The sequence below is a fragment of the Nanorana parkeri genome, unplaced genomic scaffold (genome assembly GCF_000935625.1).
Source record: "Nanorana parkeri isolate BGI_ZX_2015 unplaced genomic scaffold, ASM93562v1 scaffold919, whole genome shotgun sequence".
Taxonomy (NCBI): Eukaryota; Metazoa; Chordata; class Amphibia; order Anura; family Dicroglossidae; genus Nanorana; species Nanorana parkeri.
In genome coordinates this window covers 242,712-259,681 of record NW_017307187.1, presented here as the reverse complement: position 1 = coordinate 259,681, position 16,970 = coordinate 242,712, and the positions used below count along the sequence as shown (strand labels likewise).

Sequence of the window (16,970 nt, the reverse complement as noted above, 5' to 3'; positions counted from 1 at the left end):
ACCAGAGAAGCATGGAGTCATCTCTGCATTTCAGGTGAGTAACTTTTTTTTTTTTTTTAGCACCTAGACAAAAACGATCAGGTAACCCTTGCAGTGAGGGGGCAGCCCCACTTCAAGGGATAATACACATTGTTCCCTGGAGTTCTACTTCCTTTCATCAATGTGTGTGCATTTATTTTTTCCACGAGGTGGACTATGCCTTTAATGTAAGTATTAGAATAACTCGGCTGAAAATGGTCTACAATCTCCCTTCCTGCACTGGGAATGAAAGGAAAAAGACAATGGCTGACAGCTAAATGCAACAAAAGACACTTCCTATGACACTTTGTCAAATAAGGCCCAATATACACAGAACACAGTGATCCTTAACAATAATTGTGCCTCGTCTTCTGAAGACAAACGTCAAAGTCCAACTTTAAATTCGCACCATCAGAATGTCACCAGGTCCATTGAGATCCACAAGTCGTCATTTCCAACATCGTGACATCTGTTTAACCATTTTAAACTGAGAGATTTGTGGTACAGAAAGGTGGAATCTGCTGAAAAAGAAACGTTTTTCTTGCGGAAACTGGAAACAACCTCATAACTGATACAGTCCGGTTTGGCAGTCATTCTTGTCGGACACGGAATTTATACGAGGTGTGTTCACTTGATGGAATTCTTCAGATTCTTCAGACCTGAGGTGCTCAGTGTTCGGGATCTTTGTCTAAGAGTCAGTTTGCCAGGAACTTCTATACTCTCAAACAAAGGGTTTTCTATTATTTCCTCCGCCTCGGGTCTCTCACTGGGGTTGTGGCAGAGCATATGCTGGACCATGGTTTGCTGTAAGGAGGACAGAGACATTTAGGTTATACTTAGAATGTGGATGGAGCCATTATATCAATCAAACTACACGCGACTATTCAGATACAAAACCAAGATTGTGTGTCACAGAAGATTTCTCTGTCAGCCAAACATGTCTGGATGACGAACAGTTCACACATGTGCAAAGACAGTACAGATGTGTTGTACAAGTGTCATATGCCCATCACCTCTGCCACTTCTTTATTCTCATAAAAATAAATAAAGTAGGAGACAGAACATTTTAGAGCAGGGGTGGGCAACTTGGACTCCCCTGTAACTATCAGTCTTGCCATGCCTCATGTTGAGCGTTAAAGGACAACTAAAGGCAAACCTCTTTTTGGCTCTAGTTTTCTTTTGGGTCACAGGCGGATATTTACTAATGTAACCCTGCGACATACAGCAGGCTACTGCTCACTATATGCTGACAGCGCGGAGCTGCTGTTGGGATCCATCCCGCTGCCTGACAGTTGGCTCTGCTTCTCTAGAGCTGTGCCCGCCCCCTTCCAAGTCTGTCCTTCCAATAAGCGCTGGAGGAACAGAGAGAGGGGAGGGGGGAATCCCAGCGGGGAGCAGTGACTGACAATCATCGCTCTCTGCAGGGAGAAATCAGGAGCTCAGTTCTTGAGCTATAGAGCCCGTGTATGACCGCTGCAGTGTCACCCGCCGGCTCTAACTATTGGGAAGAGTCTCCCAGTAGTTCTCCTTTAAGTTCAGCTGGAGCTACTGAGCTCTCTAAACTGGCTGTCTTAGCAGGAGGTAAGAAGATACAGGAAAACAAATGAAAAAGGTTCTTAAATGCAATAATTCATGTTTGCATTTTGAATTGTAAATCATTAGTCAAAACATACTAAATAAAAAACAAACAAACAAAAAACAACTATACAGTCCCTTTAAGGAGAAACAGGACTCTACATAATATGCCCACCACTGGTCTACATACTTTACGTGCTCTGCTTACCTCTTGCAGGTATCTCTGTGTAAACAAGGCAGGAAACTTCAAATCGCGGATGTCGGTTAATATCTATTGATAGAAAAGAATATACGTTTACAAAAATAGTCCATTCCCATTCGATTTACAACTGCTGCAAATCTAATGATCCAGATGAAAGAAAACGTTTTAGAAATCCCCTTCAAATGTCAGCTTACTCAGACAGGGACCTCTTCTAGTACATGATCAGGGTTCATCATGTTCACCTCATTATTTTGGGCAAAAAGCAGCATTTTATGGGCTACATTACAAATAAACGTTTATAAGTTTGTATTTAAAATTTATTTCTTTTCTCAAGCCTACAGCTTGTTATGTAAACTACATTATGTGGTACATCTGTAATCTACTTTGTTGGAGATGCAGGAAAGCGCTGTGATCATTTTAACCGATTTACATAATAATTCAGCCATCAAAGACATTATTTTAGATAGCACCAGTAAGTATCTTCCCCGGCAGTGTCCCAACAAGAACCTACGGGGGACAGAACAATAACTTTACAGCCAACTCAAAATATAAGGAACACCAAGAGGCCTCCTATTCATAGAGATTGCCAGAATTACTGCTTTCATTAGCTGCATCTCCAGCTTCCTACTTCAGGATTCCACAGAACAGATGATGTGGGGTTCAGGGTATTGTAAATCGTCAACAGAAGCAAAAAAGAATTATAAGTAAAGTAGCTAAATCTCTGTTGCAGGATAATTTCCCGTTTTGATACAAGGTGGAAATGAAAAGAAAACTGCTCTGAGCATATATATACAGGGGCGTATTTACCGCGAGGCAAACTAGGCGTTTGCCTAGGGCGGCACCCTCCGTCGGGGCGGCTGCTCCACTGGTGCCGTCGTACGCAAACCCCTAGCGCCGCGGTTCAGAGATGTGGTATACAGGGAGAGAGAGGGTATACAGAGAAAAATACACAGAGAGCATATAATGTAAAAGAAGATGGACAGAGGGAGACCTACTGGGGAAAAAACACGTGTGATCTGCTTGCAGCCTCCTCACTGTATAGCAGCTCCGCCTAATTATTTCCTGCTTCCTGGTCACATGTTTCCTGTGACATCACAGGGCAAATGCTGCTACCGAGATCAAAGGGAGTTCGTGTACTGAACTCCCTTTGATCTCCTGTCACAGAGGATCTCGGGACCGAACACAGCAGTGACAGATGCTGATACAAGTGATCGAGCATCTATAGAGACGCTCGATCGCTTGACTGTGTTAAGCTCCCGGCCATATAAAGGGATGCACAGATACTTTTTTGAGTACCAGTGCAGATACTTGGCATTTTCATGTACCATCTACCAGGGTTGCAGCGGTTGCAGCTGGGACCGGGCTCTGGCACTCCACCCCTGTCCTGAAATCATTAGTCTGTATTGTTTTAGTCATCAATTTTAGCCATTTATAAAGGAACGGGCAACCTGCAATCTAGAATACTATAGACATCACTACCCTTTTATTAGAAAACATGTACACTGTTACTATGTAGATCACATACAGTGGCTTTGTTACAGTCTTTGTCAGGGGACTATAGTAAGAATCCTGTGTATGTATGAATGGTGCTGATCAGTGTAGATATTTGCTCCATGAGAGGAAACGGCGCCATCTAGAGGAAAATGATCATCATTGCATCATATTTTCAGAAGTCATGAAAGATGAGATTTCGACTTCATGTAAGGGCTCATATGCAAACACCCCGGTCCGAGTATATAGTGATGCTGCGTTTCACCTTTAGCAGCCACTTTTCCCTCAAGGCTTGTGCGGTTACTGGTACTCTGTTGCCCCCAGGAGTTGAACTATATGCTCTGGCTGTGGATGTCACTACGGACCCGCAGAGTAAAGGTGGTGTAGGGCAGTGGAAGGTGGGAGCTGAAGTAGAAGAGGAATCCAGCAAACGTAGAAAAAGGTCAGGGCCGGCAGCAGACAAAGGGATATCCAGCAAATGAAGCCAAGGGTCAGGGCAGGTTGCTGGATATCCTTTTGTCTGCTAACGAAGCAAAATGTCAAGACAGGTAGCAGACAAAAGGGATATCCAGCAAACAAAAGCAAAAGGTCAGGGCCGGCAGCAGACAAAGGGATATCCAGCAAATGAAGCCAAGGGTCAGGGCAGGTTGCTGGATATCCTTTTGTCTGCTAACGAAGCAAAATGTCAAGACAGGTAGCAGACAAGTGAGAATCCGACAAATGTAGCCGAAGGTCAGTCCGGAGTCAAAACACACAGAAGTGCTCTTGATCATCCAGGAATCGCTATCACAAGCCCTGCGGCACTGGCTGATTATGTTTAAATAGAGTGCCACCATAGACTGGCCAATCCCAGCTGGGGGCATGAGACAGATACATTACTCCACAGCTGAGAGGCCACACAGGCTGCTAAAGTTTACACAGGCTGCCTGACATTTCAGCAAAACAGTACATAGGGAAGACAGGAGAAGATTAAATCCATGCTTATGCAATGGTAAAAGGAGGATAGCCAGGGAAATCATATGGCTAAATGCAGACCATAAACCATTCTACCCATTGCCTTCTCTGATGTCCATGTTTGTCTAGCAGCCATAGGAACTCTAACAGGGTTACTCACAAAAGGGTGAAGAGTTTGGAGAAGGCAGGAGAAGTGAACAATCTAGGACAACATCGCTGGTTTGTAAAAAATCCTCCAATTCAGCTCACTTTCCAGTTCAGCCATGTTGTACTAGATTGTTCACTTCTCCTGCCTTCTCCAAACTCTTCACCCTTTGGTGAATAGCCTTGTAAGTTTCAAAGGTGTTGTGGAAGAAGTCCTAGTAAGCCCCTTCAGGGGGACAGGAAGCACAGGGAATCTCCCCAGTAATCCACCCAAAAAAACCTGTAGAAAATTGTAAAAAAACAAAAAAACAAAGCCACGCCTTGCAAGCCCAGTATCCTAATAATGAGGTTGGAATCCTTATGTCAGCAGTGGTTCTGCAACCTTTCTTCACATAGGTCAGGGAAACGTAGTCTAAGCAAACAAGGTATCAAATCACCTTGAAGATGGACAGCAGTGCAGAGCTCCCTGTGGCCAACAGTGGGGCTGTGTGAGCTAAAAAGATCATCCTGGATTCCTGACTGAAGTGCCAAGCAGTACCATGAAAACGTTACCAGTGGCAGAAGTACAGCAAGCTGCTGCGAAATCCTCACAGTCCAAGACAGAGAACCTCTTCCGGGTACAAATGGTGTATTGGTGTTGCTGGGGATGCAGGATGAACTTTATAGATCACACAGGTGCTGGCCACAGGAAGTTGTGCACTGCTACCCATCTCTGCTAATCACACGCAGAGACTTGTAAGTGCAATCATTTGTTCTTCATTAAAGGTTTTATATTTTACTACACTTTGGTCGATTTGCGCCTTTCCATGTGCTTATGTTGGCCAATTCTAAAAATGGTGCCCATTATCGCTGGGACAAGGAGGGACGCTACACTCCCCACTATATCCATAAATAAAACATTTCTCTGATAATTCAGTTTCCTTTTCTATTCATCTGGCTTTGGCACTGGCCAGTGGGAAGAACAGGAAATCTCCCCACTTGTGTCTTTAGGGAAACCAGAAGCATGCTGGCTACATTTCAGCTTGCCAGCAGCTACCAGAATCAGATCAGAATCAGATCACTTAAAGCCAACCTCCAGGAAAAGCAAATATCATGTCTGTTCTTACACTTATATTGGTGAGCTTTGTGTATTTCTTCCAGATCTGTGCAGTAATTCAGTGTGAAACTTTGCCTATGAGCAAGAGCTTACGGTGACAAAGACCGGTCACTGCTGCTCTCTCTACATGTGCAGGGTGACTGGTCTTGTCTCCGCCCCCTCCTGTAGTTTTCTGCAGGAAGTCTGTAGTGGGTGGATCCTGCTGGGTCCCTGCCACAGCACTGCTCAGGCTACGTGCAGCAGAGTGTTGATGTCACTGCTGCTTTGACTTGTTGCCAATTTGCTTAATAAAATGTCCCTGAGAGACTTTATAACAAAATGCCAATGCTCAAGTGAACATTAAAGGGGAATATTCAGGAAAAAGCAAAACTCTTCATTTAGTAACAGAGAATTGGGCTGTTCAGTGATCTATAGATCTCAGCTCATAATGAAGGAGAGGGCTGAATGCTATGACCTTACTGAAGAAGACCTTACTGTCGTGTGGTGATAGACTAGATGCCAGCAGGCTCTACCAAAGATACCCATTTAGTTCTATGGCAGCACAACCCCTAATATCCAGTACATCTCAGTTCAGCAGAAGGCTCCAACATCAGGAAATGAGCACGATACATCTGTGAACATTCCTCCTCTGTAGGTAAAAAGAGCTTAAAAGAGAACTGTGACCAAACGTTTTGGCTTCAACTCTCTTTTGAGTCACAGGAGGCCATTTACTAATGTTCTCCTGTGACCCAAAACTCAGGATATAGGCGACCATTTCCCGCTATATGCTGACAGCGCTGCAGCTGGGAAGGATCCCAATATTGTCAGGATCCACCCCACTACCTGATTGACAGCTGGCTCTGCCTCTCTGGAGCCAGAGCCAGCTGTGCCCACCCCCTCCCTGTCTGTCCCTCCAGTGCTGAAAGAAGAGGGGAGGGAGGAATACCTGCGGGGAGCCGTAACTGACGGTCACCACTCTCTGCAGGGAAAAGAATGGTGGCGGAGAGCACATCGCTTTACGATTGCTCAGTTCTCGATCTATAGAGCCGGCGTATGACAGCTGCAGTGTCACACATTGGCTCCAACTATGGAAATGAGTGCATTTCACTCTCCCCATAGTTCTCTTTTAACAATAGGTTGGACTTACACAATAGGTTGGACTTGATGGACTTATGTCTTTATTCAACCTCAAATACTATGTAACTATTCTCACATAATTCATTCCCACAGCTACCACATGTATCATTTCCCCCTCCTCTTTTAGATTGTAAGCTCTCAGGGGCAGGTCTCTCCTTACCATCTTGTCTTGAATTGTATTGTAACTGTAATGTCTTCCTTATATTGTAAAGCGCTGCACAAACTGTTGGCGCTATATAAATACTATGTAATAATAATAACAACTATGTAACAATCTCTTGGTCAGCTTCACCGTTCAAAGTAAGCAGCAAAACAAAACAATTTCCACATACCTGTTCTGGGCTCATGTACAGTTTGGTCCCGACTTGCCCAGTATGTCGAGCATATGCCGGCATTGGCGTCAAAGCTGCTTCTTCATCGTCTTCCTGGTCCATCTCGGTTACTAGCCCAAAGTCCCCAACTTTTACTACATCGTCTATTGTAAAGAATATATTGGAAGGCTGTAAACAGCAAAAGAAAAAAAAGACAAACTTTACTTGTAGTGCAGCAAATCATTGTCCCCCCAATACACCTCCCAGAGACAGCAGAACTTCACAACAGTAATGATACTAAAAAAGGGGCCGGCCCACACATTATGGTTCTGTGTTGTGAATCTTGAAATAATAAATCAGTAAAATAAATCACACATTATGGAATAACTTTCACCCTGTACACAAGGCAGATATTACAGAAGCAGCAATTGTATCCAGTTATGGTGTCTAAGTACATGTTTCACATACAGTTTGGCAAAACTACCTGAAAGTCAAACTGCTGTAGTTCCCTGTTCAGCAGATTAGGACTGGGAGAGGGAAGGGCATCACTAGGAGCCAACCAGGTTGTGTTACAGAGCACATGTGCAGGGTGAGGATTACATCCGTGAGCTGTTGCTCCCTTATTGTCCAAACACAGGAAAGGGCAAGTCTGAGACTAGGCTGAATTACTCAGCTGCGGTATCAGAGGCAGAAAGGTCCTAAGCTGGCCATACACCTATAGATTATCTGCAGATTTTATATGGTGAGATGGAAAAAGTGCAACAGATTCCTCCATCTACGCTAAACTGTGTGGATGGAGGAATCTCCCACTGGGCCAAGCTTCAGTATCCTGCTAGGCGGCCCCACTGGCTCTTAAAATACTTGAACAATGCCGCATCCAATCAGATTGTTCAGGTAGTTTGAGAGCCAGCGGGGCCGACTAGCAAGATACTGAAGCTTGGCCCATCGGGAGATTCCTCTACCACACAGTTTAGCGTAGATGGAGTAATGTGTTGCACTTTTTCCATCTGTCCATAGAAAATCTGCAGATAATCTGTAGGTGTATGGCCTGCTTTAGGGAGTGCAGTACCCGCCTGGGCTATCTGGTAGGAATGTCTGGATCACAAGACTGGCTGCACATAATTACAAAGCCTTTGGCAGGTAAAGCCACTCATATGTACATCAACTCTGTATTTAGTGGTTTTCTCTTCATAAATGTCGAAGCAAAGCCAAAGGATGCTGCAGCTTTATACATGAGAATCCGTGTATAAAACAGGCTGGAGGGAGCGGGTGACAGCTGACCGGCTTGGAGCTTTGGCCGAGTATACCTTTGTTATTTTACCACCGAGACACAAACAAGCACTTAACCCTTGCAGTGCAGGGGGTAGCCCCACTGCAAGGGTTAATGAAACAATTCCTGGCATTCTTCAAAATTATTTAACCCACTAGTAACAATAAAAAAACTCACAATACTAAGCAGTGAATTGCCTTATACCTCACAGACTGCACAAAAAGGGGGAAAAAAAACGGTTTACCTTTGAACAAAAAAATCCATGTGCTGGTAACTATATTCTTCAGGACAAAAACTCGCAATATCTCACGCCAAACCCAATATCCCCAGATGCAAAGTGCTAATCTAAGTGAAAACTTAAAAAGTGAATCAAATATGGAACAAGACATGCCAAGCTAATAGCAAAACGTCACTCAAATCTTTGTGTACAATGTTATAAACACAATGATATAATATTGCACAATCACCATAATAATAAATGCCCAGTCCAAAGTCTGAAGGAGAGAACAAAGTGACTGAAGTAAGATGTGTAATCAAAGAAATCCAAATCTTCAACTTTTCTGTGAAGTTCAAACGAAAACACCCCTCTTTGAACTTCACAGAAGAGTTGAAGATTTGGATTTCTTTGATTATACATCTTACTTCAGTCACTTTGTTCTTTCCTTGAGCACTGGAAATACTTTGGGCCGTCCACATTATTATGGTGATTGTGCAATATTATATCATTGTGTTATAACTAGAGGTGCACCGAAATAGAAATTTGAAAACCGAAACAAAAATCAAAAAAAATGTCAGGCCCAAACCGAAAATGTTTTTATTTGAATTTTTCAAAAATATTTTATTTTTTATAAACTTTAATTTTTGTAATATTTATTTTTGTTTATTAATTTTATTAAATATTTTTTAATTTACTTTTGGGGGCTTCGGGGAAATATTAGGGGTCTAAACACTGATCGCTGAGTGTTTGCTCTCGCTCTCCTCTCTGACACGGTCACAGGAGCCTGAGTGAGCGGAGCGGGAGGAGACCCAGCCTCCTCTGACAGCGAGGGCTGTCTCCGCCCACACATCGCTCTGCCGGACTGTGATAGGAGGAGAGACACCGGCCGCTCACAGCGCTCTCCTCCCGCAGCGCTCGGCCGTCACTTTCTCTCCTCTCGCTGGGACACAGAGCAGCGCCCAGCGGGGAGGAAAGAAACCTGGGATGCGGCGATGTATCAGGAGGAAAATTGCAGTTTCGGCATTTAGCCAATAGTGCCATTTTCGGCCGATATGTATCGGCGGCCAATATATCGATGCATCCCTAGTTATAACATTGTACACAAGGATTTAAGTGACGTTTTGCTATTAGCTCGGCAGAGTTTGTTCCGTATTCATCAGGACAACATGAACAGAAAGTCACCGTCTGGAACCCTCTCCTCGAATGCGTTTCACTCACAAGGAGGGACTTAATAGTAGACGCCTGTCTACGATTAAGCCCAGCCTTGTGGGTGAAGAGGGTCAGAGGAGGAGGCCCCAGATCGGCACGTTTTGTTATGTTTTCCTGATGAATAAATTTACCAGCGTCTGGTCTTTATCTTTGAATTTGTGCATACAAACCCAAGTAAGGAGTCACACTCCTCCTGTTGGATTTCCCATACTGTTAAATAAAAATAAAATGGAGAATCGAGCAGCACAAAAAGCTGCTCCTAACATTGGCTAAAGGTGCCAGGTGAGATCTGGCCGCTGAATGTGAAAGAAGTGAAGAGTTATTATGTAAATGGTAAAGAAAAGTCACCACAAAATGGAACTACTTTATACTGAAGTTACATTAACACAATAATAACCAGATGAAAAAAAAGCATATATGTTTTCAATGTATGAGGTCAGGACAATAAGACTAGTACGCACCTTCAGGTCCCTGTGCATCAGACCCTTGCTGTGTAGGAACTGAACGGCTTCTGCAATTTGCAGAAAAATATGGAGGCTTTCATCCTGAGGCCGTTCCTCCAATGTGGAGCGTGCCTCCATCCAGTCTTTGAGGTTCTCCTTGCGGCACAGCTGCATCTGAATGTAGAGGTACACCTTGGGAGAGCTGGGGTTCAGCTTCTCTGTAGTGTTCTTAGTGAGGTCCAAGTTTAAGGTTTTTGGTCTGGGTGGAGACGTTGACAAAGTGCTTGCGGAAGTGGGTTTACTTTCAATGGAGTCCTTCGTTCCAGAGTCTCTGTGCGAGAAATCACTGGTTGTAACAACGACAGACACGTCCGTTCTATTGTCAACAATATTGGAGGCGTTATCACAACCTGAGTCTTCAAACACAATGGAGGATGATGTCCTCTCATGGTAGCTAATGTCCTGTCTTCCCCGAGGGTTGTATCCATACACAACATCCTTACCACCATCCATTGCACTGTGATCCAGATCACAGTCTGTGAGGGAACTGTCCTGCAGATTCACCATGGCCTCAAATGACCCGTTGAGGTCACTGTCAGTAGAAAAATGGTGAGGAAACGACCGTCTCCGATGTGCACCGGCATTAACGGCAACAAACTCTGTGGATAGGGAGCTCTGGCTCTCTGATGAAGGGGTGAAGACCTCTACATGCTCCTTCACGGAGTGAACATCACTACTCCGAATTTTGATAGAAAGCCCATCTACCGGAGTGGGGGAGCTGAAGGGCCAATCCGTACTAAAAAAAAATAAAACAAAATAAATTAGTTACTGAATGCATAGTAGTAATAACCGCTACCCACTTTTACTGTGCTACATGTCTACCCTTCAATACTCTTATTGAAAACACATCGAGTGATTTTACTTTTTTCATACTTTGCGCACTATTCTGTTCACTCCTCCATTATATCCAAACCTCTGATTTACTGCCAACATCTCTTCATACTCCTCTTGTTTACTCATTACGTTTATTCTTCCGGTTAGTTTACCTACACTTCAGAATCCTTTAGGCTGGGTTCACACCTAGGCGTATTGAATATGCGCATCTGTCGCGCGGTAAAAAAACGTGCGACAAACGCCCGTTTCCGAGGGCTACTTGGCTGTATCCCAATGGAAACGCAAGACCAAAACGCCCCCAAGAAGTACATGTACTTCTTTTGGCGTAGGCCGTTTTGTATCGCGTTCGTACAGGCGGAAATACGGCAAGGTGTGAACCAGACCCATTGAATACAATGGGATTCAGATGTTTGAGCGTTCGTCGAGCGTTGAACGCGCTACAAAACGTTCAGGTGTGAACCAGGCCTTAGGGTGTATAGGGAAAATTGATGATCCCAGCTGAACCACACTGTCAATCTTCTACCATGTTAATTAGCTTAAAATGTCACTTAATGAACTTATTATAAATTGTGGTTTATACGCAAGTGTCCATTTTTTATCATGCAAAATTATATCATGGAAACACCATATATATGAGTTGTATGAATAAGCAACATGTGGAACATTTCGCTTTTTTTTGTCGAGGTTAACCAAGTTCATGTAGAACATTGAACTTTGTAGATGGATGTAACTAGAGTTCATGTAGAACATTTATGCCGCATAGGGCGAGGTAAGAAGAGTTCAAACATAAAATAATAAACATGTGTTTTGACTTATAACATGGGTGCAAAAATTGAAAAAAGGGCCTCAGTCATGAAGGGGTTAATGAACATCTGTCTTCCAATCTTGATATGAGGGACCTTGGCTAAATGAGCAATGGGTTCAATGTCAAGACAGCTGTCCTCTAACCGTGATATGAAGGAGTCTTAAGACAAGAAGACCCATCTAATGATCCTGGCCCAATTAAATAGGAGTACAGGTGTCATTATTATCGGATTTGTGGAGATAATTCAAGGTAACACAGATGGTTCTACTATTCAAAATCCTATAAAAAAAAGGGGCCTGCAAGACCATATTATTTGAATGTGTCCGAGTTGCTGCATGCACAGCTGCTTCACAGCTTGACTGTATTTTGTGTGGGGATGCATTTGGAGCCCCAGCCTGCACTTTGGATTGCTGGGCCTCCGGTGCGTTCCTGTCCCTTTAAGTAGGAGTGGGCTCCCTCCAGGCATACCTGCATTCAATTTATCAACTGCCTAAATATGTTCCAATATGGAGACTCACAAAAATTAGAGTTAGGACCACACTACACAGAGGAACCTTGACGAGGCAGTGCGGCTTCCACATATTTTTTTGCAAAAAGTTTTGATACTAAAAACCTGTTTTTAATGCATACTGTTAGACACAGCAAATTTGTTTTGTTGCAGGCTAGCTAGTAAGTGTGCTGGGAAATGTCTGTGTTTTGTAGGAGTTACTGCATGTTCCCAGCTGGCCAGCCAAAAAAATCTATTTCTTGAAGCTATAAGGTCTGAGTGTTTGCTAATCAGTGTAGCAATTGGGGAGAGTTCCCCTTCACAACATTCACAAGGGTTGTCTGTTTTTCAAGGCACACTCCGATATATACCAGCTGTATGGCAAGAAAATTTTTGGTTCCTCAGTGTACATAGTCTTTTGATGTAATCAATATCATAAACGGCTGGCTGGTTCTTCCATTGATAAGCAGGTTGGAAACGGAAAAAAAAAAAAAAAAGACCCATGTCCATTGAGTACAACCAGTATGTAACGCAATATGCCCTACCTTAAAAAGAAAAGCATGATCTTCCCTGAAAAAAACATGGCTGCATTAAAGTAAATCTATGGTAATTAATACATTATTGCGAATAATAATAATAAGTAAATAAGGCTGCCACTGTTGACCACCTGAAAATGCCAGCTTCCTGGCTCTTAGGTTGACCCAATGGCTTCAATGTTGGTCACCGACCTAGAACAAGTAGGCAGACCAAAAAGTCAGAGAAGTGTCAGTCCCTATCAGCATAGGTGTTCCAAACAAGTAAAATCAAATCAAGGACAGACAGGGAGCTAGCATTTAGGAGAGATCAAAATTGTAGCCCCCCTTGATTAAATGGGGTGTATATGTACGGAGACAAAAAGCAGACACACAGTCTTCCCTATGTGAGGGCCATTGTTTGATGAATTTGTTATTAGTTCTTGAACCTGTATATTATTCTAGTGAATGTAGTTCCATGCTGAAATGTAGAGTATTGCTCGACTGGGTATTTGGTCTCATATTGTAAGTGAGCTGGTCATGTCTTTTCTATTGGGGGAGTAGTGGTGAGGTACCATATGGCACTGCTTGTACCCAAGATTATTTTGTAATGTCTCCTTGGCAGTAGGGCACTTTGGCTTCCAGTTTGCTATACTGCTGCATTTGCCCAATTAGGATATAATCCTTGACTCATGGTAACTGGGAATGTTGTTCTCTGGGTCATTGCATGCACTGTGTGTATAGTCCTTCCTACCTGAAATATGTATGCGGTGCCACGAGGCCCACTATCACTATTTTGGGTGAAACTAGATGTAGATCACTGTCCACTGTTTGTCAATGGCCTTTTTTTAAATTCTGTTGTGTTATTTTAGAATCAGTCTATTTAATCCTCGATATCTGCATATGTTCATTAGTTACTTAATGGACTGTGTAGTATGGTGGAAGGAAGGAAGAAAGAAAAGAATAGAAGTTCCACGTGTTATTTTGATGGCATTACTTCAAAAGGGGAGTGTATGGTGTTTTTCATATACTTGATTCATTTTCAGTGCAAGTCACAACCAAGAACATTAGCGGTTAGACACTCCGATAACAGCTCTACTGGCAATTCGAATGATGCAGACCACAAAAGGGTCAAACGATCTTAATAGTTGCTGTTTAACATAAACCAGTCACACAAAAATATGTGCATTGCCACTGCAAGCTTTGTGACCACCAGGGACATCCTTACTAATCAGGGACTTGAAACAGCCAGCCAAGTCAGTACTCCCTAAGTAGTAAAGATGGAGTGTAAAACAAGGCACCCAAGGAACCAGCAATTCTATAAGCAGTAGATGACAATGCCATTGTTACCATCAGGATCGGTTTATTTTTAGCCCACAAATGTGAATAAGTTTGTAAAATAAAGGGTCCACACCTTCCATCCTTCAGCCACAGTTCATCCATTTTTTCTTGCCACAGCTCCGGAGGCTCTTCCTTCCATGCATTAAAGTAGCGCACAATCCCAGGATGTTCCAGCTTGGCGAGAGCTTTTACCTCCCTCATCACCTTCTCTCTGGCCAGTCTCCTATAAACAGATCAGTGTAGAGTAAAGTCACATTCAATGAACACAAACTGAAGCAGAAAAGTTCTGTTATTTTTACCAGTGGACATTACCAGTGGAGATAGTCAGATTCTTTAAAAACTTTAGTTATAGTGCAAAGACACTATGGATATTCAGCAGACATGTTCTGCGTTGTTAGTGCTCTGATCAGAATCAAGCCGCATGCTTAACAAATATTAACCGTCACACTAATTGCTTTCCTTCATCATGACATGCAATAAATGTATAGCATGAAATAAACTGTGATAAATAAATTAAATTCAAAGAGAAAGTTATAATCAAGATTTGATAGGAATTTCATAAAGGGAAAATCATTACCTGTTCGGGAGGCGAATTCTTTTGATGGCATAATTGCAGTCATCTACTTTATTCCGGGCCTCAAACACCACCCCAAAGCCACCTCGGCCTAAACACCGAATAGGCTCAAAGTCTGTGAGATACCTAAAAAGCAGAGAGGATCATATTTATTATATTAAAAACACTTCACAAATTTAAATATGAATTTAAAAACTAATCCAAAACCACCATTCTGAGGAATATGATGCATCTTTTCATGTCTGTGCAGGATATTGACATATAATTTGTTGTTACTACCAGAACTGTCCAAATTTTCCTGGCTGCCATGGAAGCACCTTTGATGTTAGCTGTACAAAAATGAAATCCCAAGTTGTTAGGGCCATATAAGCATTTCAAGAGCCTTTCCTTTGCAGCTGGTGCCCACCTACTTAGTTTCCTTTATGTATACACAGCTCATACATTCTGAAGCACTTTAGAGAGAGCAATGCACTATTAATATCAGTGTCTGTTCCAACAAGGAGTTTGCTAATGTCCTGACTAGAGATGAGCCTGGGCTTGATTTTGCCCATGTCCACTAAAAACTGTAACCGCCGCTCTCCCCCCCACCCCAATTAGTGGTGGCAGGTGCATTCGTCACCCCTTTGTGATGTATACCTGCAAGGGGGGTAATGCACCTCTTCGCAACTGACTGGGTCGGGAGGAGGGGGTGGAAGTCACAGGTTTGAGGGGGTTTTGGCTAACTCAGATCAACTTTGTTTGCACCAAGCCCAGGCTCATCACTAGTCCTCACCACTGTCATGCAGACATGGCACCAGGGCCAATTTGGCCAGAGCCTGACGGACAAGTATGTTCTGGGTTGTGTGACAAAACTCACGCAAAAACCATACCGGACATACAATTGCTTGCACGTTAAGCCAAATTCTAGATCAATGCACTGAAAAAAAAAAATCAATACTGCTAACCACATCCACATGCTCTGAAGACATGGTGGCCATCTAAAAAAAATACTATATATATATATAGATAGATATATATATATCTATCTATATATATATATAGATAGATATATATATATCTATCTATATATATATATAGATAGATATATATATATCTATCTATATATATATATAGATAGATATATATATATCTATCTATATATATATATAGATAGATATATATATATCTATCTATATATATATATATAATCACACACTGTAATGTAACATAGTTTTATGCATTTTGTTACAAACATTTGTATATAAATTCAGTATTAAGGAATTTCCATGTATACCAAGAAAGTCTCAACTTATAAAATCACCAACAGCAGTAGTGATTACGGTACATCAGTACACGTTTCATTATAAACTGACCGTGACACGTATCCACAGCTGTATTCACCCCTGTTGTCAGCAAGGTCTCCATTCACGGAATCGTATTTGTTGTCAGTCTGGCACTGAGTCTCAGATTCCTGTCTCATCTTAATAAAAGTTAAAAATATTAACTGTTAAGTTCAAGTTTTAATTGCTACATAAATAAATATGATAATACTTTAGCAAGGATGCTGATCACATTCCCTGATCTATAATTTTAGAAAGAATCTAAGAAATTTGATTTACATTGTAAAAAAGAAAAAACATTTAAGTCTCTTCCAAAAATACTTTCACATACACTACAATGGTAGTTTGATATTTGATCACTGGAGCAGATTTCTTTTTAATCAGATATAGTGTGGAATCCAGCCAGTTCATAAATGCAGAATCGATCATTAATCCACACACCACCTCGCCAAAGCATCCAGCACCAAGGATGAGGAACTGCACTTACCCTGACACCGTGTGGGTGAGGCTGGAACAGCTTGCGTACCACGTAGGTGGTGGCCGCGATACACAGCAAGATGGTGCCCACTATCTCCTTCCACCAGTGCAGCAGTAGAATGGGATCTTTCTTCCGGATGTTCTTGAAGTTCGGGTTCTCCAGAATCCCAATGGTGATCTGAGTCCCCCGCTTGCTGCGTTCTCTCTTGTAGTACGGCAGGTAATAACCATTGTCTGAAAAAAGAAATGATACAAAAGCATTATTTTCTCAATAAATGCGTTTTACAGAAAGAAAGCATTTCCAGGGAAACAAACTTCGCTAAAGAAGTTTCTAAACTACAAGTTCAGCCTATTTGAACTACAGGCTGTATAAATAACAAAATGACAAAAAGAACATTTTTTTATTTTTCTATTTAGCTCTAGAGAATCCAATGTCAAACTCTGGCTAAACACTGAGGGGCGTATTTATAAAGTAATAAATGTGACCAAAATATTCACTGGTGGTGAAGCGAGAT

At 42.3% G+C, this 16,970-nt stretch overlaps 1 protein-coding gene across 1 annotated transcript in view; it reads right to left on the bottom strand.

Annotated features, from left to right (window-relative positions):
* Positions 1-574: 574 nt before the first annotated feature.
* The window catches only part of EIF2AK3 (eukaryotic translation initiation factor 2 alpha kinase 3), a 50,123-nt gene continuing 33,727 nt past the window's right edge, over positions 575-16,970 (bottom strand). The window contains exons 10-19 of the mRNA XM_018566104.1: positions 16,472-16,689; positions 16,012-16,118; positions 14,663-14,785; positions 14,159-14,308; positions 10,065-10,842; positions 6,889-7,096; positions 6,043-6,108; positions 4,042-4,139; positions 1,802-1,864; positions 575-822 (exon numbers count right to left, since the gene is read on the bottom strand). Of these exons, the coding sequence (XP_018421606.1) occupies positions 646-822; positions 1,802-1,864; positions 4,042-4,139; positions 6,043-6,108; positions 6,889-7,096; positions 10,065-10,842; positions 14,159-14,308; positions 14,663-14,785; positions 16,012-16,118; positions 16,472-16,689 (1,988 nt within the window). The 3' untranslated portion in view covers positions 575-645. The remainder of the gene's footprint in view (positions 823-1,801; positions 1,865-4,041; positions 4,140-6,042; positions 6,109-6,888; positions 7,097-10,064; positions 10,843-14,158; positions 14,309-14,662; positions 14,786-16,011; positions 16,119-16,471; positions 16,690-16,970) is intronic.